Source organism: Nanorana parkeri, unplaced genomic scaffold (genome assembly GCF_000935625.1).
Source record: "Nanorana parkeri isolate BGI_ZX_2015 unplaced genomic scaffold, ASM93562v1 scaffold76, whole genome shotgun sequence".
Classification (NCBI taxonomy): Eukaryota; Metazoa; Chordata; class Amphibia; order Anura; family Dicroglossidae; genus Nanorana; species Nanorana parkeri.
Window position 1 is genome coordinate 2308466 of NW_017306344.1, and position 25483 is coordinate 2333948.

At 40.0% G+C, this 25483-nt stretch overlaps 1 protein-coding gene across 1 annotated transcript in view; it reads right to left on the bottom strand.

Annotated features, from left to right (window-relative positions):
* Positions 1 to 5434: 5434 nt before the first annotated feature.
* Positions 5435 to 25483, bottom strand: part of CSMD2 (CUB and Sushi multiple domains 2) — a 323219-nt gene continuing 303170 nt past the window's right edge. The window contains exons 61-68 of the mRNA XM_018576748.1: positions 23960 to 24139; positions 23508 to 23573; positions 21349 to 21510; positions 19970 to 20082; positions 15486 to 15573; positions 13345 to 13480; positions 12085 to 12258; positions 5435 to 6926 (exon numbers count right to left, since the gene is read on the bottom strand). Of these exons, the coding sequence (XP_018432250.1) occupies positions 12102 to 12258; positions 13345 to 13480; positions 15486 to 15573; positions 19970 to 20082; positions 21349 to 21510; positions 23508 to 23573; positions 23960 to 24139 (902 nt within the window). The 3' untranslated portion in view covers positions 5435 to 6926; positions 12085 to 12101. The remainder of the gene's footprint in view (positions 6927 to 12084; positions 12259 to 13344; positions 13481 to 15485; positions 15574 to 19969; positions 20083 to 21348; positions 21511 to 23507; positions 23574 to 23959; positions 24140 to 25483) is intronic.

The window sequence follows — 25483 nt, forward strand, 5'->3', positions numbered from 1 at the left end:
AATGGACAACGGCTGTCGACTCGCCAAAAAAATAATACCCACTGCCCACCGACATGACCGATCCTGACTAATTCTAGCTGCAAAATGACAGCTCTGACCCGAATGTCAACAAAGGGGTGGTGCAAGTTGTGACATCACAAGACTTGTTTTGCCACTTTGTTGACATTCGGGAGCAGAGCTGTCATAATACCAACTCTGCTCCTGAATGTCAACAAAGGGTCAAAAAGTCCCTTGACATAACGACTCGCTCTGCCCCTTTGTTTACATTCAGGAGCAGAGCTGTCATTTTGGGGCGAGAGTTTGTTGGGATCGGTCGTGTTGGCGGGCGTTGGGGATTTTTTCTTTTGGCCGTCGTCCATCGTGATTGATGTGGATCCGCATTGCTGGATGGCGTCATTGACCTTGGGATTACATCGATGAACATATTTTTTTAATAAAAGACTTGTCAAAAACCTGTGTTGTGGTTTTTTTTCAAATAAAGGACATTTCTTATGTTGTGGTGTGTTTATTTACAATGTTTTTTGTATTTGGTAAATGATTAGAGGTAACAACTACCCCTTACTCATTCACAAGGGGGGCGGCATCTGGGTAACCTCTTTATAAAAAGGAGGCACTCAGATTCCTATAAGCCCCCCTGCTTCCCGGGCCAGGGTTGTGGGGAAGAGGCCCTTATCCTCATCAACATGGGGACAAGGCGCTTTGCTAGGGGGTGCCTGGCAAGTAAACGTACCTCCATTGACTTCCGGTTAAGAAAAACTACTCTTATCTTCAAAATAACATATACACCTTTAGAATCCTGTTTTTTCTGCTAGGTGGTGTACTCCTAAGTGTATTTTTTGTTCCACCTACATTGTTCCCCGCCTTTCTTTTTGTTTACCTTTTGTTTATGCCACACTATGAACTGGAGTCCACCCCTTCTTGGCCGTTCCCCCTGGGCATTTTTTCCTGGGGGCTTGGCTACTTTGGGTGGCTGCCTGTTTTGGTATGCGCTACGGGGTCAAGCTTCATTTTGGGGTGGGTAGCGCATGTGCTGAAACTGGGTACCCGTGCCAAACGTGACGTCATGCACATCCAGCATGGGGGTATTTAATGGAGGAGGTTGCAGAAGGCAATGTGTTGGCAGGAATTCTCAGGTGATTGTTGAAGGGGGAGGCTAGATGTTCTGGCTGGTTGTTGGCTAGTCTTATAAATGATGTCTGTTGTGGCTTTTTTAGCATTGTCATTTATATTGACATTGGTCATGGATAGTACATATAGGGACTTGGAGTGGGATACTTTTACACACGCATAGTGGGGGACGGGTATATTTACTTAATGTACCACATGGATAGATATCCCCTATGGATAGATAATTAATCCCACGTGTAGAGTTTTCGATTTTCCTTTATTTCTTGTATGTCTATTCTCCCCTCTAAACTTTTGTGTATTATAGGGATTATGCATTTTCAAACATGTGTATGTCCTTCTAATTGGTGGCTGAATAACTGTACGAGGGCTGCAGGGAAGTTCTTTAGCCCCGCATGCTGTAGCAACAGGTAAAAGAGGATGGGCATTACAATATGTAATAGATATACAGTAAGTAAACCTATATTATTGAGCCTCTGCAACGGCGATATTTCTTGCCAACATGATATGTATGTATTATATAGGTTTTGCACAATTGGGTAATTTGTATGTAAAGTTTTGTGATTGTTTGACAATTATTAAAATTCATAGGGGTCTTTCACGAAGCTGCCGAGGGCAGCCGAGTGAATGACCGATCTGAAGTGAAGTGAGCCGAACACTGTTCGGCTATTCACTTCAGGCTGGTACGGCTAATTTCAGCCGTACATCAGCTGAAATCAGCCGTACATCGTCTGACCCGAAGTGCAGAAGGAGTTCGACTCAGCCGATCCAACATCTGGATCGGCGGAGCCGAACCTGCGGCAGGCTACTCACTGCTGTTCGGGCTATTCTTAAATTACCCAAACAGTAGTGAGTGAATAGCCGAATGCCGCTGAGCGGCATTCGACTCGGCTGTTCTGCTCGGTCCCTCAGAGGGGCCGAGCAGAACAGAAAAAGAGTGAAAAAAGTTACAAAAATAAATAGCAAACTATTGTGCGGAGCCAGCAGTGACAGCTAGCTCCGCCCCATAGTTTCCTATTGTCCGGCGGCTCTGCTGCTGTCAAAAAAAAAAACTCTCCCGGGCACTCTGGATTATTAAGTTGTAGTACCGTTTCTGAAGAAGCAGTTTATACTGTGAAACGCACAGAACCACTTTCATCAGACCCTGTCAAGCACACCATATCATCTGCATCATCATTCTTTGAAGAATACAAGATAATATGTACATATGTATACAATTGGGGAAAATACTACGTGCATGGCAGGAGAGTGAGAACAAAGTGGGGCCTTGTTTTAATATTGTGTGCTCTTTTAAAATTATATATGTCGATGTCAAGACAGTCAGTTTTTTCTTTTAACCTATATGAATAAAGTTTGTTATAGTTTACACTTATGTTTGTGTAGTGTGAGGTACCTCAAAAGTCCGCAACTTCTTCTACTTTAATTGTTATTTTAAAAAAGAAACATATATACAAAACGTGACAATATAAGTTTTTACTGATAATTTTTATCCTGACTGGAGTTCTCCTTTTACCATGCATGGCTTTGGCTCTCTGCTGCCATGTAGTCTCAAAAGCATAAATTATTTCATATCTAATTTTTCCTTTATAACAGTGTTACTTGTTTCACTCTAAATGACCACTAAGCCCCTGCTTCAAACCCTTTCTTAGAGCAACACCAGGGCCCTTTCTACTGTATACCAAAGATTTTTTTTTGTACAAGTCATTCTGAATTGAGAAAGCTGGTTGGATGTCCAGTGAACCGTCTTCAAGAAAAATACAGCAAGTCCAGTTGCCTTGACTTATTTTTTACAGATATACAGTCACTGTTACCTACTTCAAACAGCTGTCATTTCTGCGATCATATACCCCCCATGGTGACTAAGATAACTATATTCAATCCACTTATGCCTAAGAAGTGAAGTCACAGTAGACAAGACAATGCAAAAATTTAGATTTAATTTGAATCCCAAAAATTTAAAATAGCTTTTCAAAATCATTAAAATTAAAAGGCAAATTGAACAAAAAAAGAAGCCTCATATACAGAGACACATAAATTAAACAGTTTATATTGCAGACAAGCCAGAGTGTGTATAGATTACATATATACAGTCATCTTCTGTAAACAAGGCATTTGTACATTTTTACATTTACAAAAAAGCTCCTCACTACCATAGGATACAATAATCCAAATAGGACATAAAGGATTCAATTTGATTTAGGTTTCTTTTATTTCTGTTTTTTTTAACTGTACAAATTCTCTTCATAAAAATATATCTCTGTACAAAATAGTCTATTTTTTTTTCTGTTTTGTCCTTTCCACGGGTAGTTTGTGGGTTGCAAAGAGGGAGGCCAGTGGCAGAGCAATGAACTATATCTAGTCCTGATAATGATTGCATTTCAGACTGTAGGAGTTGGGAGCGGCTGGGGCGAAACCGGAGATGGGTCAGTTTACCGTCCACATATCCAATCTGCTTAACTGTGTTGTGCAAAAGAGTTAAAGCACCAATATAACATGTTGATAAACACATTTATTGTTATTTAATGATGTATTTTTGTCTGTTTATGGTTATGTATTATAACGGTTATATTCTTTGCTTTATGGTTTGTGAAGCACAACAACGTGGCAGCATATAATCTTCCATTTCACTAAATGTCTATGCCATTTTTCCTTTTTAATAGTGTTACTTGTTCTAAATGACAGCTAAGCTGCTGCTTCAAACCCTTTCTTAGATCAACACCAGGGCCCTTTCTACTGTATACCAAAGATTAAAAAAACCAGCCTTGATTGTACTAAGGCTGAATACAGAAGAGCATGTGCGTTATAGTGTGCCCTAATGCTTTCACAGGCAAGGAGCTATTGTTTGGAGAAATGGTTGGCTTACCACTATTGACCGTTGCAATTGACACTAGTGCACACAGGATTGCTCATATATGCTATTCTATTATATGCTATTCACACACTAGGCAGTGCTCAGAGCAGCAGTGGCATATGTCAAGCCCCTTTCTGGCACTTGCTTATATTAATCCTTAATCAAGCCATAGAAAACTGGACTCCAGAGTCAGGCATTTTATCTGCAAGGTTGGGCATCAACCTGGGTTTGCCTGTGGTAGCACTGCAAGAACAATCAAACTGTGGATGCCAGACCTGGGTAGGTGGAGGAGAAAGGACCCTAACATGGTTCTACAGTAACGGACCTAAAGCTTGACTCTGCTTTAGCTTTTGTGTTGAGAATAACTATATTGGGGCTTCAGAGATTAGTCATTTTTTCCACAAAACAGACAGAAACAACACCTCTAAAAGAATTTGTTTTACAAATGGTAATGTTATTGTTTATGTTTTGAAATGTAATGATAATGTCATAAATAACAAAATAATGAAAAAATACAGATATGGGCTACATTCCAACTTGGTTCATCTGTTCTTTTTCTTAACAAGTGCAATAAAAGATGCTACATATAACCTGTACAGCATGTCCCTGTGACACTATAGGAAGTACAGTTAACCAAATGGCTAACATGCGACTGTGACCAGAAAGGTGGTACTATATAGTGTATATAGCAATGCATTGCAGGGAACACAGGGGCTGCGGATCACACAAGTCTTTACTTGTGCCAGTAAGGCATCTCTATGCAGATGTATTGACATAAACATGAATTCAGGACATCATATATTCCTAAAAGAAGACATGCTGCTACTCTTTTTGTGAGAGAAATTGGCATTAGGCAGTATTTATGAAGCATTTATAAAGGAGGACATGTTATCAATAGCAACCCTTTTGCACACTCAAAGCATTAAAGATTCAGTCACTGGTTGCTATGGACAACACATAAATCCTTTCTTTCAATCATAAGGCAATTGTGAAACTGATAATCAGAAGCTAAAGGTGCCCATACACAGGCCAGTGTGACAAAACAAAATTTGACATTTCAGCATTTAAACCTAACAAGTGTAAACTACTATGATAACTTCATGACTCAGTATATCTGGTCATTATAAAAGTTCCACCACTGCCCAAACTATCTTTATAGTGGGGAGACCAAACCACAGGCTCTAAGCAGTTTTTGAAATCCAGATCAAGTCGCAAGCAGTCAAGTTTAATGACCACACCAGCTTGTGTATGGATACCTAAAGTTTGGTACACATAACTCAGTTTTGCCTCATCAAGGGCCTTGAAAATGTCAGAAGAAGAAATGATATGCATTTACCAACCAATCAGCTTCTTCCTGATATATTTCTAGGGCAGATTAGAAAATGAAAAGTAGGATCTGAATGGGTATGTTGGCAACATGCAGGACTTTTTTCTGACACTCTTAGTTGCGAGACCCCACTGCCAGACTGCTGCAGAGGAAACAATCCATATGGAAATTAACAAAAATTATTTCATGGAGTATAAATATTGAGCAAACTGAATTTCTATGAACAATCCAGTATATAGTAACAGAAGAGGTAGTTGATGCTTTTATCATGAATAATAATATAGTAACACCAATCAGGCAAAACAGCAAAAGTGGAAATGCATATGTTAAACTGTATATATTCACATTTTTTATTTATTTATAATTAATTTATATAAAATCTATTAATAGATGTATTTATAATAAGTAAGTCGATAAACCAACTTTGATTTGCATCTATAGGGTGAGATCTGGGCCATTTCTGGTAAAATACAAAAATAAATCTAAGAGTAATACATTGTGATGTTACTGCCTGTTAAAACATTCGTAGGAATGAGTAATTTCATTCATTGTCATTGTAAGAGGTAAAGTACCACAGGCTGTCACAATACCCTACTTGATAAGCCTAGGTTCTCGTTGGCTGCTAAAAGAACATTCAAGATGCCAAACCACTCAACCTATTGAGGTTACCAAAAACATATATGCCCACCACCACCACCCCCATGTTTGGGGCTCGTGCCATAGAGTCTTCATACTGTAATAACATTCTGCTATTATTGAGGGTTTCTATAATAATCTCATCAATTTGCGCCCCAAAATATCTCCTAACATACATATATAAAATGTAAAATAAAAAGAACCTGCAATGCATTGCTTATGACAATCTCACACATCCGACTCAACATGACTTCTCGAGGTAATGTGGCTAAACTTTTCCTGAATGATGTAACACAGAATATTTATTGGTCAAATGTATCCATCTGTAGCTGGAGAAAGGAGTGCCAGTACACCTTTTGTATGTGCTCACAGACCAATGAGATGGGGGTTAGCTTTAGCGCAGAATATCTGGACAGATCTCCTTCAAGTGTTGGCTCTTTGAAGACTCCCACACCAACCTGGGGCTTGGGTTGTAAGGCTGCGCTCCCCCTTCCCGCCAACGCCACACAGTCTGTTATGTGCTGCAGGGATCAGGCAGAGAAGAATGGAGGAAAAGCACTTTTTGGAACTTGTTCTTTGCTGAATAAAAATATGTATATTTATATATATATATAGCATTTTTTATATCCACTTCTGACCAACATTGCATGTATACAAGTTTATTATAAAAGCACTTGCACGGTGTCCCTGGAGGATAAGGACCTCTTGAGGTGGCAGACTTGCCACTTGCGTTGAGACACCGAGTTGTCAAGGCTGCATGAGGCCCTGGCAGATTGGTGCAGGGCAGATTGCCAGTCCACTGCCATCATTGCTTCATCTTTGAACGCGGGGTCTTCTCCTGGATTTTCCTGAACTCACCGGCCTGGCACAGTTTAGATGTCATCAAAAATGGAGTGGCTACAGGTGGCACTGGTGGTATCAGCTGCCCACTGATGATGTTGCAGGGTGCGGAAAGACAGGATGAAGACTCCAAGAAAATCGAGTTCACTATAAAAGAATAAAGTGGTATATAAGAGAAAGAGAAATCTAACATTTATTTTAAAACTTAAATTCTCTGGAAACATTTTACATAGCTCATGAATGAAGAGAATAATCTAACGGTGTTGTCACACATGCCACATCTAGCAGAGTTCACTCATTCTATCAGAGCGAAGATCTGCTTAGTAGCTTTTGTTAATAGCACTTTTCTAATGTGAAAAGGTCTGCTCTAAAAAAGCTCCCTACGGAAATATGCTAAAAAAAAAAGAAGCACGGAGAGTATGAAGCTTATGCTTATTGCTTTGTGTTAAAATACCTCTGTGTTATTATTAAAGTATTTCTCCACTCCAAATCCAGATTTATGTAACCTCTGGAAACTGAAGCATGGTCTTTAGACATAGGCAACTCCACACATAAAGATTCTCTATGCCCCATCACTAGAAGCCTCATGCCAAAATGATAGAGCCCTGTGCCACAAAATAATGTACTGTCAAAAAAGGTGTCTATTTTCACAAAGCAGTAAAAACTAGTTTCACTTTATTGCTTACCTGCTACAAATCTTTTTGAACTATGAGCAGTGAAAGTTTTCTATATTTTCCAAAATAATGTTTACAGTTGATGGTGTTTGGCACACAATATTAGTCTTTATTAGGTTTTATAATCCTTAGATAACATAATGGATTTGTCTATTGCATAAAAGTCTCCGTAACCTGAGGAAAAGGCTTTGACAGCAAGCATATTAACATTCTTACTGCTATATTATTACCATATAACAGAAATGCTGAAATTAAAGCTGACTGTGGACATCAGAGGAATGAGCAGATATGCAGACATGATAGGCAGGCATGATACAACTGCCTGAAGATGTCTTTTAGCTCCTTTAGGTATAATCATGAGGTTCAGATCACCTGGGTTTTCAAGCTCATGCTTGAGCAGTGAAAAGTAAGGATTATGCAGATACCTCCAATGCCAGCTTTTAACTTTAGATATCACACTTTGTTATTTAACCTGCCTGATCACCTTTTCAGCCAGTGTGGTGCCTGCAGATGCCCCTAAATGTGAGATGGTTCTCCCAAAAAGCTGAGGTAGGCTTAATCCGACAAAAATGATCTCATATCTATGGTTATGCTTACTGCGTTATGACTTCTTGATAATGAACCATGGAGATAAAAAGCTAAGTACATGGGTGAAAACATATCTTTACTATTCTACCTGCACAAGGAATTGGTAATGTTTGCCAGCCATTTGTGTGCTACCCACACCTCTATTTGTCAGTAAGATCTACTAGTACATCCACTGGCGGAACTACCAGGGTTGCAGCGGTCGCACTTGCGACCGGGCCCAGGTGTTCCGCCAGTTTGGGGGGGGGGGCCCAGAGAGAAGGGGAGGCCCGCCGCTCGCAGCTACTCATGCTGCCCGCGGCGCCGCCGCCATCTTCACCGCTGCCGGCCGCAGTGTCTTTTGCGGCAGCTGTGAATAGAAAATGTAGCGCTGCGGGGGTGTGGCCTGTCAAGGGGTGACGCCGGTGACGCCTGTCGGGGAACTCCAATTCCCAGCAGGCAACTGAGGAGGGAGCAGCCGAGCAGGCCTGGCGGGATACACGGCACGCTGTAGGACGTACTGGCTTGAGCTGGACCCAAGAGGCACAGAGTTCGGAAGCACAGCTCACAGCACAGAGTGAGGAGATTCTGGAGGAGAGCTGCAGCAGGTTCAGGTAGGCACTGATTGTTCATTGCTGTATATGTGCAGAGTAGTGACAGTGTCTTGCACTGTAATTTTTTTTTCCAACCAAAAACAATAAAATCATTTTATTATTTTTGGTTGGAAAAAAAATGACAGTGCAAGACAGTGACACTACTCTGCACAATTGGAGTTCCCTGACAGGCCTCACCCCCTGACAGGCCACACCCCCGCAGCGCTACATCTTCTATTCTTCACCGCTACCGCAAAAGTCACTGCGGGCGGCAGCGGTGAAGACTGCGGGCCTCCCCTTCTCTCTCGGCCCCCCCCTCGAACTGGCGGAACACCTGGTCCCAGTCGCAAGTGCGACCCTGGTAGTTCTGCCAGTGATAAAATGCTTTAAAGTGTTATTAAACTCTCAGGTGTTGTTGCATATATGCACTGGTGCAACTACCAGGGTCGCAGCGGTCACACTTGCGACCGGGACCTGGTGTTCCGCCAGTTCGGGGGGGCCCAGAGAGAAGAGGATGGCACAGCAAAAAATGCGATTGGCCGCAGCGGCTCTGATCGCACCTGTCAGCGACCCCTCTCTCTCCTCCCGGCCGCTGCAGCTTCAGAGCGGCTAGGAGGAGAGAGAGGGAGAGCAGACAGGTGTGATCAGAGCCACCTCTCCGAGCAGAGGAGAGGCAGGTAAGTTCCTGCCCCACTTCAGAAAGGTCCCGCCCCCTCCCCCCACCCTTCACGCCGGGTTGAGTAGACAGTGAGGGGAGAGCTGCACTCGCAGCACTTCCTCTCAGCTGTCACAGGAGTTCTAGCACAGTGCTGTGCTAGAACTCCTGTATTGAGGGTGACAGATTCAGTAAGGAGAACCTGTCACCTCCAAATGCTATCACATGGGGCTTGTTAGCTCTTGTGTGATAGCAATAAAGTTAAGTGAATTTTTTTTATAAATTATCAAATAAACATGAAAAAATAATAATGAAAATTATAAAAAGTAAAAGCGAGTAAAATTAAAAAAAAGAAAAAAATGTATAAAAGAAAAAAAAGTGAAAAAGTTTTTTTTAAAAATTAGAGGTGCACAGAGCCGTCAATCTCTTCTTCTGTATCCCCCTGTTATCAATGAACAGGAATCCTCTATACTGAGTGTTCCTGTCCATTCATAACATGAGGACATTGAGTATGATTACTATAACCACAATCATGAATGAACAGGAAGTGATGTAGATTACTTCCCATTCATTCATAATTGAGGATATAGTAACCATACTCTGTCCTCAATTATCTACACTCAGCGATCACTGATCAGTGACTGCTTGTACCCCGCTCTCCCCTCTGACACACAAAAAAAAAACCTTTTCAGACCGGTTTAAAAAAAAAAGGGGTCAAAAATCATGTTTTTTTGGGGGGGGCCTTTAACAGTTTCTTGCACCGGGGCCCTGAGGTTTCTAGTTACGCCTCACAGTACATCACTGTTTCCTAGCTCAGTTCCCTGCTCACTGGACAAATGGGATGATGCTGATTCACTATCAGGAGGCTAGAGGTGGAATTTCTGAACCTGGAAGAACTGCTTAATTGGAAACTACATGTGTCGCCTGTAGGGTGTGTGTTAAAAATGTACATCTCACATGACTGCCTGTAGGAAATTACAAATTAGGTAAAATGGCAAACATATTTTTTTCAGCTGTGTATTTAGGCGTTTGCCTGGATTCTTTCTATGCTGGCATTTCACTTTAAAATAACTTAAACTGGCAAAGCACAACCTTGTCCCTTTATTTAAAAACATAAATGAATAAAACCAGTCAGTCATTCTCATTTAGCATTCCCAGTTTTTTTTGGGTGGAAACAGGAAAAACTCTAAATTGCAAGTGGAACAATATCCTAAGCTTTGATAGCAGGAGAGACTGGACTGATCTCTTTAGAGTGACACCCAAGTAGAGCAGCTACAAGTTATACATTATATTCTTTCAAATATACTTCTTTAAAGTGAAATTGCACTTTCCTTAAAAAAATGATATACCAATGTATAATTAATTAATTAATTAATGCACAAACCATGTTATAATGAATATTAATAAGAATTGCTTGTCCAATTCAATATTCAGCCAGTATGAATACTAAAACTGTAAATGCAATTTCCTTGCAACTATGTCATTCAAAGTCCAGCCTGAAGACTGCTGGTGTGCAGAACTCTCCTAAAAATCTTTCTTGTGTTATTGCTTCACTGGTGAACACTTAAAATCAAATTACTGGCATCCCCTGAAAAAGAAACTTTGGCAACATACTTTTAACGAATCCCTGAAATAAATTTGATACTGGGCTATACCTTTTCATATTACAACAATGAAACTGCTCCAGTCAATAAAATGAAGTCAGGCCCTCCCACTTAGCTGTCACTTTAAGAAAGGACATAGTTAGGCCTAAGTCAATATATTCAGAACCGAGAAAAATATTTACAGCAAAGTTTGCTGAACTCCTTGAAATGTATATGGTGCACTTGGAGTGAAATGTTTAACCTCAACATAACCATGAACCATATCAAGTGTTTTGTACTAGGTAGTAATAAATGTATGCTCCAGTTAAACATGAACTCATCCTGGTGTTCATCTTGATCAGCTAGCTGCACCACTTGCTAGTTCCCCAAAGTATCCTAATTTTATGAATGACCTGAATTAGAGCCTTGAGACAAACATTCACTACCCTCTATGCTTCACTTTGTATAGCTTTCAGACAAAGAGGCTGCACGGCCTATCACGCATAAGGACAGACTCATAAAAACTTGATGGAAAAAAAATGAAAACACATTTTACAACAAATTGTTGCCAATAGCAACCAATCAATGCATTATATAGAGACTATAGGCAACAGCTCACTTTGCACTAATTTTCTTTTTTTGCTTTTCATGAATCAACCCTATATAGGAAAAGTGAAAGTTTGACAAATCAGGCTGCCATAGACTACATAACCCTACGATCGAAGGTACATTTAGTGGCCATGATCTTTCTGTCACAGTGATTACTGAATAACATTAGCTGTTGAAATATGTGATTTTGTTCTTTTTCTACAATTTTACAATAATAGATTTTGTAAAACAAAATATCAAACTGATTACTGAAAGTCTGTCATTGGTTTGTATAAGCTTTAGTTTGTTTTGGACAGGTTAGTAAATTGCTCTATCATGTTCTGTGAAGTGGACGTCATTTGTGAAGTAAGTATGCAGTACAACAAAGGCTCCATTATTGATGCCAATAGATGCTGCATTTCACATATAGTTCAGACTGACAAAGTACACAGAGAAATGAATGTGTCATTTGGGCCCTTTGTGTGTAATCAATGCACACGCCTGAGTCCTGGATATGTGGTGGGTATTTAGAACAACTGCTGAAAGTCCCATGCTGATATTAATGTATATAGCCTTGCTAAATAAAATACATGTTACTACGAACTATTAAGTAGCTAGATGTTTATTACTACTTTACATTTAGCTTACCTGATGAAGGGCAGGTGCTATACAGCAGTGCACACTGTGCTAACAGTGAACTCAGTCTCATTTGCCACAATTTCTGTGGGTTGTACATTCCTTTCATACATTGGGTTCTCAAATGTGGCCCTGCCATTTGTATTCTCATGTCCGGCAAAGCCATTAAATGGAACCTTCGGTCTTCTGCTGAGACAAACAGCAAATTAGTAATTGAAATCAACATAAACAACTTTACGAAGGGCTATAACTGAGTACTGTATATTTTACTGATAACAGATAAATACTTTAATGTGCTTTTTATTCATATTATTCTATTTTAGTCAAAATAAACTAAGGTATTATTAACTTTTTGATTTTAAATTCACATTGACATGTTGGCTCTTTTATATTTCAGTATCCGGCTTGAACATCACAGTAACTGAATCTGTGGCGTAACTCTTTTGGGAAATTTAGTTTCCTGGTCCAAAGATATATAACCAGGGTAAATTTATGGAATTTTCACTCCAGGCATTAAATTCACCATGAGGGAACACATATTACGTTAAAGATATAAAGAGATGTAAAGCCAAAGCCAAATGTACTCCTGTCACCCAAAGTCAGTAGGTAGCGGGCTAATGCCTGCTATCAGCTGAAAGCGCAGAGCCGTTCTTTGGGCCAGAAGGATAACAGGATTATAACAATATTGTTGTGATCCACACTGGCTACCTAAAACCCCCTCCCCTGTCTGTCCCTTTAATGAGTGCTGGAGAAACAAAGCAGGGAAGGGGGAATCCCTGCAGGGAGCAGTGACTGACAGTCCGTGCACTCTGCCTGGAGAAAAGACCGTGAGCTAAGCAATCAGCGGTCACATGATCACTCAGATCTCTGTGTTAGACGTGACATGTGACAGCTGCTGTGTCCCATGCTAGCTCTATGCATAGGGTGAGCATATTTTACTGGCCCAGTACTTCTCCTTTAATGCGTTTCTATTTAAATTTGGTTCATTGAAAGAAAGCGCATTCCAGAATATGAATCCAAAATCGCATTTTAATTCCTAAACTGATGCAAGTAATTACTGACCTGAGGGTCATTTCTTTTTTTTTTAAATTAGAATACTGTTTAATTTCTCACATACCAAACAACCAAGTACTCTTTTATTGTAGGATTCAATGGCCAATGTTTGCTTCTTGTTTATGCGATTGGATCTAGCATACACTATTGTCATCTAACCTCACTCTTATAATGACTTAGCCACTTACAATACATGCTGCTAGAGTACAGTAATCTTACCTGTGTTTGTAAAGATATAGGACAAAACCAGCAATGATGAGAGCTATAAAAGGCACAAGAATAGCAGCAGCCACGGAGCTGCTATTGGATGGAAAGTGTCCAATGGTGTCAGGATTGGTCTCTAGCAATCTCCTATCTGTAACAACACAAGACACAAAAATATGTCAACAAAGCTAATATCTCATTTACTAAATGCAAGTTACAAGCAGATTTATAGACAAATGTTACAAGTGTTGCTAGTAGACATAAAGTAAACCTGTTAGTAAAATTAACTAAACTCTCATCATAAATGAAACGCAGGGGTGTCTACATACATTAATGTAACCGACTACAACATGCAGAGAAAGGCAAGTTATGGCCCATCCCCTTCACCCTTCTGCGCCTCCCAATTGGTCCTTCAACACAGATTTGCATGGAGATGGGTTTTCAATAAGGGGTATTTTATCGGTCATAAGTTGCTGATGAATAGATTACTGTGATGTTAGTGCAGCACTATAAATCCCACAATGTCTAATACTATATACAGAGTGCTATATCAGTAGAAAAATGTGCAAATATTAAATCAAAACTGTGAAAATGAATTCTGTGACAAAAGTGGGTTACACATTTAAATATACTGTACATGGATAAATGAGATTCTACATAAACCGATAAATCAGTAGGCCATTTATACATCCACTGAGTACTGTACAATATTTTCAGTGCAAATATCCACAATAACCACACTCATGTGGAATGTATATTCTATAATGTGGTTCCTTGAGTATGTGCTCCCAAACACAGACATCTGCAAATCACCACTTCTCTGAAAAACAACCTTCATACATCCCTGCTGACAACAGTGTTCATCTTATGTAGATTACCACAACTAACATATACTGTATTAGTTTAGTCAAAAACACTTAGAGGGTTATTCACAAAGCCACCGAAGGCAGACGTGTGAATAACCGACCCGAAGTGAAGTGAGCCGAACGCTGTTCAGCTATTCACTACAGGGGACGCCCAGCTGTCAGTAGCAAGTGTTGGCCACTTTGGATTTAACCTCAGCTCAATTGAGCCGAAGCAAATGCCTTCGGATCGGCTGAGCCCCTCGTCCAACTTCGGGAGCTGTACGGGCTATAGTGAATAGCCCGTACAACAGCCCTTTGGTTCTACTGAACCGAAGGCCCCCCGTAACCAAAGCTAGCCGAAGGATCAGCCGAAGCTACGGCTGGATCCTTCGGCAGCTTTGTGAATAACCCTCTTCATTCTGTTTTATGACTCAAAGATATGCAATAAGCAGCACATTACCTAAAACCACAGATACCTTTTTTTATTAAAACAATAATAAAAAAAAATCACACTCATGTGTTGTAGTTTACCTTATATTGTGCACATAGACCCTCACTTCAGTTTTCTCCTGCCTTTCTCCACCCTTGGGTATCAACAGCCGCTGGGATATTCTGACTGCATGAGTCCCCGCTAGGACAACACTTATGTGATTGTACATTGTTAAGCTCAGTCCTATGTGTTACATCACTACGGACTTCATCAGGAGTATGGAGTTTACAGGGACAATAAACTCAGGAGTTAAGTCTTAAAAATGTGTTCAAGTACTTTAATTATAAACAAAAATGTATCTTATTTGTGTATCACTCGGCTGTAAATCCTCTCTGAATTGGTGCTGACACTGTCCTTCTTTCTGGAGGGTGGTTACTTTTGTTCCCCCATGGTCTCTGTGTGTGTTGTTAAGTAGCCACCACTCCAAGTTCACTTATGTAATGGACTACAATCCCATACTAATTTGTATTGAAGTAATAGTCTATCATGGGAGTGAGCTTGGAGTGGTGGCTACTTTACAATATACACAGGGACTGTGGGGAACAATAGTAGCCACCCTCCAAAAGGAAGGACAGCGTCAGCATGAATTCAGAGATGATTTGAGGATCTACAGCTGAGTGATACACTAATAAGTTACATTTTTGTTAATAGTTAAGGTACTTGAAGGCATTTTTAATATTGAATGCCTGAGTTTGGTGTCACTTTAACTTATCTCAATTACAGGTGCATTGATTCCTACAGGCTTATTTCACCTGTTTAGTATTTATCAAATTTTGTCCTCATGTACAATGATGAAAGCGATTTAAGTCAGTAAGGTTTACCTATCCTCTGGAATCCAAACTGGCCAAATCCTTTTCCACGCACAAATCCTTGATACACGTATGTTCCTCCGGCAGTTTCAGAAGAGATCTATAGTTAAAAGAAATGGTTACTATGGTAGGTATGTATTTGCAGAATCTGTTCATATATTTCCCCATTCCATAAAAAAACCAAGAACAAAAATTACTTCTTAAAATACTTTTTTGTTTCTATAAAATAAAAAAAACATATATTAAACTTGTGCAGTGCTTCAGAACAGGTTGTAACAGGGATTTCCTGCGTTTCCCAGCCGCTGTGCTAAAAGTGAAACCACTATAATAAACCTGTATAATTTCGCTTTCTAAACAAAACTTACTCAATATGTTAAAAGAAACAATAATGAACCACACTCCATTACATATACATTGAACAGTAAACCGATGCTCTAAAACATAGTCAAATGTGCAATTATTTCAACAATAATAAAATCTTATATAAAAACCAATATTCAAGTTATGTTGAAAGTCCTTTGCGTTCAGTTTCATAAAATGCCCTCCATGCAGTTCTGTTCAGCTATCCGTGCTCAGGTAATATAACTCCTCGCTCACTGGAACTTTTTGACCGTCAGATTATAAATGGTAAAAAATCACTGGATGCAGGATATAAGCCTGCTTATAAATGGCAAAAAATCGTTAGATGCAGGATATAAGCCTGCTTATCAATGGTAAAAAAACGTTAGATGCAGGATATAAGCCTGCTTATCAATGGTAAAAAAACGTTAGATGCAGGATATAAGCCTGCTGATATCCTGCATCTAGCGATTTTTTACCATTTATAATCTGATGGTCAAAAAGTTCCGGTGAGTGAGGAGTGATATTACCTGAGCACAGGTAACTGAACGGAACTGCACTGAGGGCACTTTATGAAATTGAACACAAAGGACTTTGCACATAACTTGAATATTGGTATTTTTATATAAGAGTTTAGTATTTTGAAATAATTACTTGCACAATTGACTACTGTATTTTTCCGTGTATAAGACTATACGTTTTCTTAAAAATATTTACCTAAAAATGGAGGGGCGTCTTATACACGGGGGGCCGAGAGGAGAACCACGGTTGCGAAACTGCTGATACCTCTGCAAACTAGCCTCACGAGTGAAACTTCCGATTGCAGAGACAAGCTGACAGGTTTCCTCCAATCATGAGCCTTATGTACCCGACGTCAGCTGATGCTGCAGAGAGTGTGTAGCCAGTGCCCAGATGCAACAGAGGGCAGTAATATCCGAGCATTCTGAGCCCAACAAAATGTCAGAAAACAAAAAAAATACCAGTACCAGTAAGCGGCTGTCTTACTATGCAAAATTTAAACTGGATGTAATCAGTTGTGCAAAAGAGCATGGCAAATATTGATTTCTGAATTTTGGGTAAGAAAAGTGGGGGGCGTCCTATACATGGGGGCATCTTATAGACGGAAAAATATGGTATCTTTTAAAGCATTGGTTTACTGTTCAATGTACAGTATATGTAATCAAGTGTGGTTTATTATTTTTTCTTTTAACGTATGGCGTAAGTTTTGTTTAGAACACAGTGCAAAATTATACAGGTTGGAACAGAGGCCTAACTAAGTTAAATAATGGTGAACATTTTTTATTTTAACAATACATTCACTTTAAATTGACACCTAGCATAAATATGCTATTTCTGAAGTAAGCCACTTAAAGTAAACCTGTAGTCTTCTCAAACTTGTTAAACAGCACTTTAAGGTCCCTACAGGCAGGTTAGTCTTTGTCCTAGAGAATCTCTGAAGCCCTGAAATCCAAGGTAGTTTGCTATGTAAATCTTGACTTTATCTAGGACATTAACACTTGGCCACATTCCTTTCAACCTCCTGTGCCTTTTGATTGGCCTATCACTATGATGGACAACCTTGGTGACCAATAGGGAGGTACAAGAGGCAGCTCAAGGGCCACTGTAGGAAAAAAAAATGAATATGCTTAGTATTTAAAATTGTCTGCCTTTAAAAGAAAGTGACCATTTAGGATATATGACATGAGTAAAGGTACATTTTATCATATATTTTAGCTACATAATGCAAACAGGGTCTTTCACAACTATTACAGCTGTGATGAATAGGTAGAGCTTTCGCGTCAAGTTAGAAAGTACATTGAAATTTGCAGGTGGGTGTAAATCATAAAAGGATGAACTAGAACAAGGGGCTGGTGGGTTGCTGCTTTTCACCAGACTGTGTTAAGGTCGAACTCTAGAATTTTTTTTTTTTACGCTTTGCATAGACTTTCGTAGAATAAATACTTCTGTAAAATTTTCATTGCTGTCTGTGACAAAATCCACCTTACTTCCTGTCTCTGTGAGAACAGGACAAGACAAATGAGGGGAGTGGTTGTCACTAGGACAGGAAGACACAGAAAGACACAGACAGTGATAAAAACAAGATAGAAATTCTAAATTTTCCCCAGATTACTAATAAAGGGGGTGTCCTGCAGTCTTTGCCCCCCACCAGTGAGATTTTTCATCACTTCCTGTCCTGACAGGAAGTGAGGGGGAATTGCCCTAATAGGGATAAGGACAGCAATAAAAACCTGACATTGGTTCTATCAGTTCCTTACTCTTTCCACAACTAAAATAAAACGTTTGGGCTGAAGTTGGATCCTAACATTCTACAGCATTTTTAGGAATAAAAACACATTCAGTAACTAATAGATTTATAACTCTGGTTTGGTTTGCTGTAACAAAATATCTGCTGCATCTTTATGCACTTATTTTCGCAGATACAAAGTTAAAATTTGATCATGTGTTTTGATCCTGTGCATAGCTGTCATTGTCACATCACCCTATTTATCACAAAATGGAAATGCATTAAATGGAAATGTGAAAAGAGATTTAGTCTGAATGGTTTCAGCTTGGTGGTTATCTGGTTTTAAAATGCAGTTATCATAGGATTGCACATGTCGTGTTTTAGACATGAAATCTGTAGAATTAACAATACTGAAATATAGTATGTGACAGCAGATAAGAGGCGCTTGTCCTTTTCCTATCTTCTGTACAGCTCAGAGACAATTAGATCCATAGCCTTCATTTATATTCAGGATAGCTCAGTGTTTACCCCAAGAATTCATATCTTCAGTATGTTACAATGACAATGAGGACTGTCCTTAGCATTCCATCATCTGTCTCTATCCTCTTTGTGCTTTCAGCAATCAATGGCCATATGAGGATCAACTACACTCTAAAAGGTTTATATTAATAGGGTGTATGACAGTATTTATTATGCAAAATTTACTTATTTTCAAGCTATGATGACCTATATCATACGAAAACCCAACCCAACCCAACAACAAAAATGTAATAAATTGCAGCTTAACAGCCCTTAAGTGCGGTGGCTGCATTCGTTTTTTTCACGCTAACTACATTTTATACAAGTACACAAAATAACTGTTGATCCTGGTAGAAAGACACTGTCCTTGTAACGTCCTGTGAACTGAACTGAAATGTCAAGCAATATTATTAGATTTCCCAGTAATATTCTGCAAACTACAGGGCACCCCCTATGTTATGGAGAAGAACAGAGGGTGTGTTTGTAGTTCAAATCAGGATAGAAGCTTAGGGTAACAACACTGCTTCTCCATAGAAACAGTGTAGTCAATGAGAATTGTCACCCATGCAGAGGGTGCATGCTACTTGCAGGATCACATGTAAAAAAAACAAACAGAAAACAAATGCAGTCACAACAACAAAGGACTAATACAATGCAATATATAATATTTTCGTTTTTGGGTTCAAGCTACACATGACTGTCCACTGAATCAGACACCTCCTTACTATGGCTCTTAGGGGAGAGTCAAAAACCTTTCCTGATCGCCACTGTTTCTCCCAGAGAAAAAACATCACTGGAAAAGACTGCCTGAACTGCTCTCCTGTTCCTTCTAGAGGGAGGTTTTATCATACATGCATGAGGTCTATAGGCACTTTTAGGCTAGTCATAAATGTTTACATCATACTGACCTATTCAACCTGTTCAGCCTGCTTATGTGACACGATCTGTTACATATTTGCCCATATAAATTCTCTGTGAAATCTGAATAATCTAGATGATCTTTACCCATGTCCTACTTTAATATAATTGCATAATGACTGCATACAAGCACAGATATGGTCACTGTGCCGTTTGTTTGCCACTCAATCATTCAGTGTCCTATACTAATAGGATGGGTGAGCTCCCTATAAAGGAATACATTGCAGGCAGCTCATCAGACCATTTGTGGATAATTTTATACAAAATAAAGACATTTTTTGATTGTGTTCAGTGCTTGGTAGTGTTAAAACAGTGGTTGCTTTTTTATGAGTTCTAAGAAAAGTACTTTGCTGGACTTTCTATTGCTAACATGTAAACAGGATACTACGATCATGGCAAAATGTACACGTTTATGGTTGATATGGTGGCTACCTACACTACCAATGTAGGTAGTGTAGATCAGCAAGTTACTCACATGACCATCCAAAGCCCAGCTGTCCATCTTAAACTTCTCCAAGACAATGTCTTTGGGCCCCCGGATCTGGTATGCTTGGAGAAGCAGGTGAAATTCTTCCTTTTTGAAAAAACCTGTGATGCACATTCACACAATTACCAAAATTGGTCAGTCCTAGTCATTTCATAAATATCCCACCCTGACATGCAAGAACAAATTTCAATATAACTCATTTAATAAGTCAAAATACTGAATAAAGGAGAACTATGGGGTCAGGGCTTTTCCCCATAGTTCTCCTAAGGGTCACGGGAGAACACAAACTAGCGTTCTCCCGTGACCCAAAGCTCAGTATAACGCGAGCTACAGCTTGCGGTATCCAGAGACTCCGCAGCTGAAACGGATCCCGACAATTCTGTCTGGATCCACCCATCTGCTTAATTGACAGCTGGCTCTGCCTATCCAGAGGCAGAACCAGCTGTGCCCGCCCCCTCCCCCGTTTGTTCCACCAGTCAGCGCTGGAGGATTGGAGCAGGGAGGGGGGGAATCCCTGCAGGGAGCCGTGAGTGACAGTCACGGCTCTCTGCAGGGATAGATCGAGAAGTGAGCGAGCGACAATATGTGTACCAGAGACTCAGCAGCTGAAACGGATCCCGACAATTCTGTCTGGATCCACCCATCTGCTTAATTGACAGCTGGCTCTGCCTATCCAGAGGCAGAACCAGCTGTGCCCGCCCCCTCCCCCGTTTGTTCCACCAGTCAGCGCTGGAGGATTGGAGCAGGGAGGGGGGGAATCCCTGCAGGGAGCCGTGAGTGACAGTCACGGCTCTCTGCAGGGATAGATCGAGAAGTGAGCGAGCGACAATATGTGTTCGCTCACTTCCCGATCTACTGAGCCAACCTGTGACAGTTTAATTTTTACAGGTCGGCTCAGATTTTGAGGCTGAGTGAAAATCACTAGATTAAGCCAATAGCTTAGACACGTCATATCTATCATTTTAAAGAAGATCTATCATAAATATTGGAAAAACCTACTTAGCGATCTGTATGCTAGTAGAGAGGGAATTGTCTATATGAACTGGAGAAGAGTCTGTTTGATTCACTTCTGTGGCTGTGTTTATACTACAGCAAAGCAGGTGTATGCACTAAGCCAGCGTGCTCGTTCCTTTGCACTAAGGTGCAGTTGGATTCTTTCAAAGGACCATTTAGGCTGGTAGTTTCTGGCTGGTGTGTGCTTGTTGAATGTTTCAGTTGGCTTAGAAACTGTTTATCTAGTTTTCATGCATACACATATGCAGAAGCAGCCATTTCCTACCATGTTTAAACAACTTTTTATTATTATTTCTTGTTGTAGCCGAAGACACTATACAGCTGTAACACAAAGATAAGAAATACAGACTCACCTGACACTTGTAGTTCCACCCCACTATGATCAATCATGGTGGCATTTACTTTACTGCTCCCGGCATCAAAACTCGTAACAGTCAGCATTGCTGGCTGTTTCCTTCCTTGGTATTCATAAGATCCTTTCCAAAGAGAATCTTTAGCAAACACATCTGCAGGAACTAAAAAGGTAACACTCTATTAAAACACATCAGCAGCACTTAATATAAATACAAAGTTGTAATATCCTATGTATATCATTGTTTTCTAAAACATCAGAAAAGAACTACATAACAGCATAGTAAGCATCCTTATTACTATTATTTTTTACCAATAGGGATGATCCCAATTTAGAGTTTTCATTTTTTTTAAATGTTGTTGAACATCAGGAGATTTCAGTCAATAGGGAAGGTCAAAATGGAAGATGTTTTTTGATGGTGTTTATTATTATTATTACATAGTATTTATATAGCGCCAACAGTTTGCGCAGCGCTTTACAATGTAAGGAAAACATTACAATTACAATACAATTCAAGACAGGATGGTAAGGAGGGCCCTGCCCCTGAGGGCTTACAATCTGAAAGAGGAGGGGGAAATGATACATGAGGAGGTAGCTGTGTGGGGATGAAATGTTTGAGAATGTGATGGTTCAGTGGTTAGTTTAAGGAGGGATAGGCTTTCCTGAAGAGAAGAGTCTTCAGGGAACGCCTAAAGACAGTCAGGGTGGGAGATAGATGGACAGGTTGGGAAAGTCAAGCATGACACCTAGGACCCTGGCATTGGAGGAGGGGTGGATAGTTGTGTTATCAATCTCAACTGAAATGTTGGGGGAAGGTGCACGGGCAGGAGGAAATATCAAGAGCTCAGTTTTTGAAAGATTGAGCTTTAAGAAATGTTGTGACAAGATGGATATGTCAGTTAGTAGATTAGTGACACGAGAGGACACAGAGGGGGAGAGTTGTGGAGTGGAAAGATACATTTGAGTGTCATCGGCATAGAGATGGTATTGGAAGCCATGTGAGGTTATTAGTTGACCAAGGAAGGAGGTGTAGATAGAGAAGAGAAGGGGTCCAAGGACAGAGCCTTGGGGGACCCCTACAGAAAGAGGAAGAGGAGGGGAGGAGTTAGAATTGTAGGTGACACTAAAGGAGCGCATAGATAAGTAGGAGGAGAACCACGAGAGAGCAGAGTCTTGTAGGCCAAGCGAGTGGAGTTTTTTGAGGAGCAGCGGGTGGTCAACAGTGTCAAAAGCAGCAGAGAGGTCTAATAGCAAGAGTAAGGAATAGTGGCCGTTGTTTTTAGCTGTTATTAGGTCATTGGTGAGTTTTAGGAGGGCTGTTTCAGTGGAGTGTTGAGGGCGAAAGCCGGACTGAAAGGGGTCCAAAAGTTTGTTATTAGCAAGGTGGCAACTCAGGCGGTTGTAGATAAGGCGTTCTAGTAGTTTAGAGGTGAATGGGAGTAAGGAGATAGGTCTGAAATTATTGAGGTTGGCAGGGCCCAGTGAAGGTTTTAGGTTTAAGGGTGCAGTGAGCTCTAAATGTCTCCTGAAGATTATGGAAGCTCTTTTCAACTATCCGGGGTCTGTTCTTGTGCCAATAAAACTGCCCCTCACAAGCTTTATGATCAGTTTCATCAAAATACTACTCATTCCTGTTTACTGAGGAGTACGGTCTGAGCCATAACAGGGCTAGAATAACACATTAGGGTCCATTCACCAATAAAGAAATACAGTGTGTGCATCTCGAAGTACTAAGGAAATGTGCATGAATTACAGCACTTGTCACAATGTACAGTAAAGTTGTACCATGTGTTGTGGTGTGCTGCATTTCTAAAAATGGTGAATGTCCCTTCTCTGGTAATGCATCAGAATGGAAAGGTCTGTTAATTCTATAGCTCTATGGCGTGTAATGAAAATACTGCTTTGTGAGGCATGGATGCATTTGTTCTTTATTTAGCACAATAAAAGGAAAAATCCTTTGCTGTTTGGGAGCCAAATAAAGAGCTAGAATGTAAATAATTATTTACATTAACCTTTTTCTCCTATTAACCAAAAAATGAATAGTTTTTGGAAAAAGAGGTATATAGTGTAGGAAGTAGCAAAGCTAATGTTCTGGACAGTGGAAGGCAATTACTATAACACATGAATATTCTGTATTTAATAGGTTAAAAAAGGTCTCACCAGATATCTTTTGGATAGGAGGCTCTTTAGCTGGGGAAATGGGTCTTCCACTGGGTCTAACATCAGCTGTAAAAAAAAAAAACAGGTGCAGTTAAATGTCCATCCCATAGCTACATTACAGACAATACTAACTACATACTTTCAAATAATAGCAACAATTTCCCAACACATTGTTTACACTACATTCTATTCAGAAAAGTATCAGCAAGACAAACAAACTTTACAGAGTATGGCCTCAAATCATTATTTCATGTCATTACATTTCAGTGTCAGAATGTTTGGAAATAATACAGTTTAGAATTTAGTTTGATAAAAAAATATATGTTTTATTTCATGGCTGCATGGCTTAAATCAATTTATTTTAAGAAAAATATATATTTTTTAAACATTTTCCAGCATACTAGTATTTGCCTGAAGATTTGTTGGCATAATAAATCACTTGATTCCCATACCTGTGCACACTGGTGGTTTCCCAGTCCAGCTTCCATCCATTCTACATGTTCTATGCTCAGAGCCTCCAGTAAGGTAATACCCAGACTGGCATGTATAGATCAAAGTATAACCCAAAGATGGCAGGTCCAGTGCTCCAACATTAGCATGAGGGGGAGTTTCAGGCTGCCTGCAGTTATGAGCTATGCAAAGAAGGAAAATATGTATTTGTAAAAAAAGCCCTCATAATTAACACTGAACACTTTTGCTGACAACAGTTTATTTAGGTAATACCTACTGTAGGGGGCCATATTTGTTATATAGTTATAGCTAAATGCCAGGCTTAATGTATAGTTTAAACGTATATATAGCAGCTGACTTACAAAGATTTGTATTTCTTTTCATCCGGTCCTGAGATTTACACAGCTCTACCATATATCACAGCCAGCCTGATGATATGACTTTCCTCTGCTGCAGCAACAGCCTGTCAGTGGACAGTGAAAGAGCAGCAACAGACTGATGAGGCCATCTCTCTCTCCTTCTCAGCATGCTCCTTGTTAAAGAAGAACTCGAGGAAAGGTTATTATTAACCACTGCAGTGGGGCTAACCCCACACTGTAAGGGTTCAGTGTTTTTTATTTAACCTAGACACAAACAAGCAAAGTTATACTCACCCGATGCTCTCAGCAGGCTTCTTCTTAGACTGGTCCTTCTAGTGTCTCTCTCCCTCCTCTGCAAGGGTGTAAGGTCCAGTAATTCCTCACGCCTATACACAGTGTATATGCTGAGGAATATTCCAGTGCTGCTGTGATGGAGTAGACAGGCTGGAGGGAGCCCTGTCACAGCTGGCTAGCTCGGAGCTTCGGGTAAGTATGTCTTAGTTATTTTTGGTGAAAGGGTTAATAAAACGTTTTCCTGGCGTTCTCCTTTAACATATGTGTTTCTAGGACACCTGATTGCCCCTCTGTGCTGCCCCACTCTCTCCCAGTCTGATTGCTTCTGTACATGGAATTACAAGAGGCTGAAACCAAATTCAGGTATAATTCTATGTGCATTTAAAATACATGAATTGTTATTTTGTTTAAATAAACCCATAAGTGCATTCATTTATGTTTTTATAATACCTGCCTGAAGTTTAGCTGTGCAATTGACCAATGCTTAGAATCCACATTTTCACTAAAACAGTAGGGCGTGTCTGAATTTCAAAATCCCATTGTTACTTTCAATAAAAAGGTACCAATTTTTTTCCATGAAAAAAAATAATGTCTAGGCAGCCCATATCCTCCAAGTCTGGCTAGCCCATATCTCTTTTTCAAATGCTAAATAGATAATTTACAAGGCATGTGTTTTAAAGTTTTAGTTTCCTGCTGAATCAGCAGGTTCCCTGAGCACTGACTCTGATATCCTGATTTAGGGTGGCTCTTTTCCCTTGCAGAGTCCTATGGGGCCACCCTTGTGTGTGCTAGTCAGCTGTGTGTGTCTCCACAAACACACAAGCACAGCAAGGCAATGCACTCCACTGCTCCCCCCCCCTCCTTCCTCCTCTC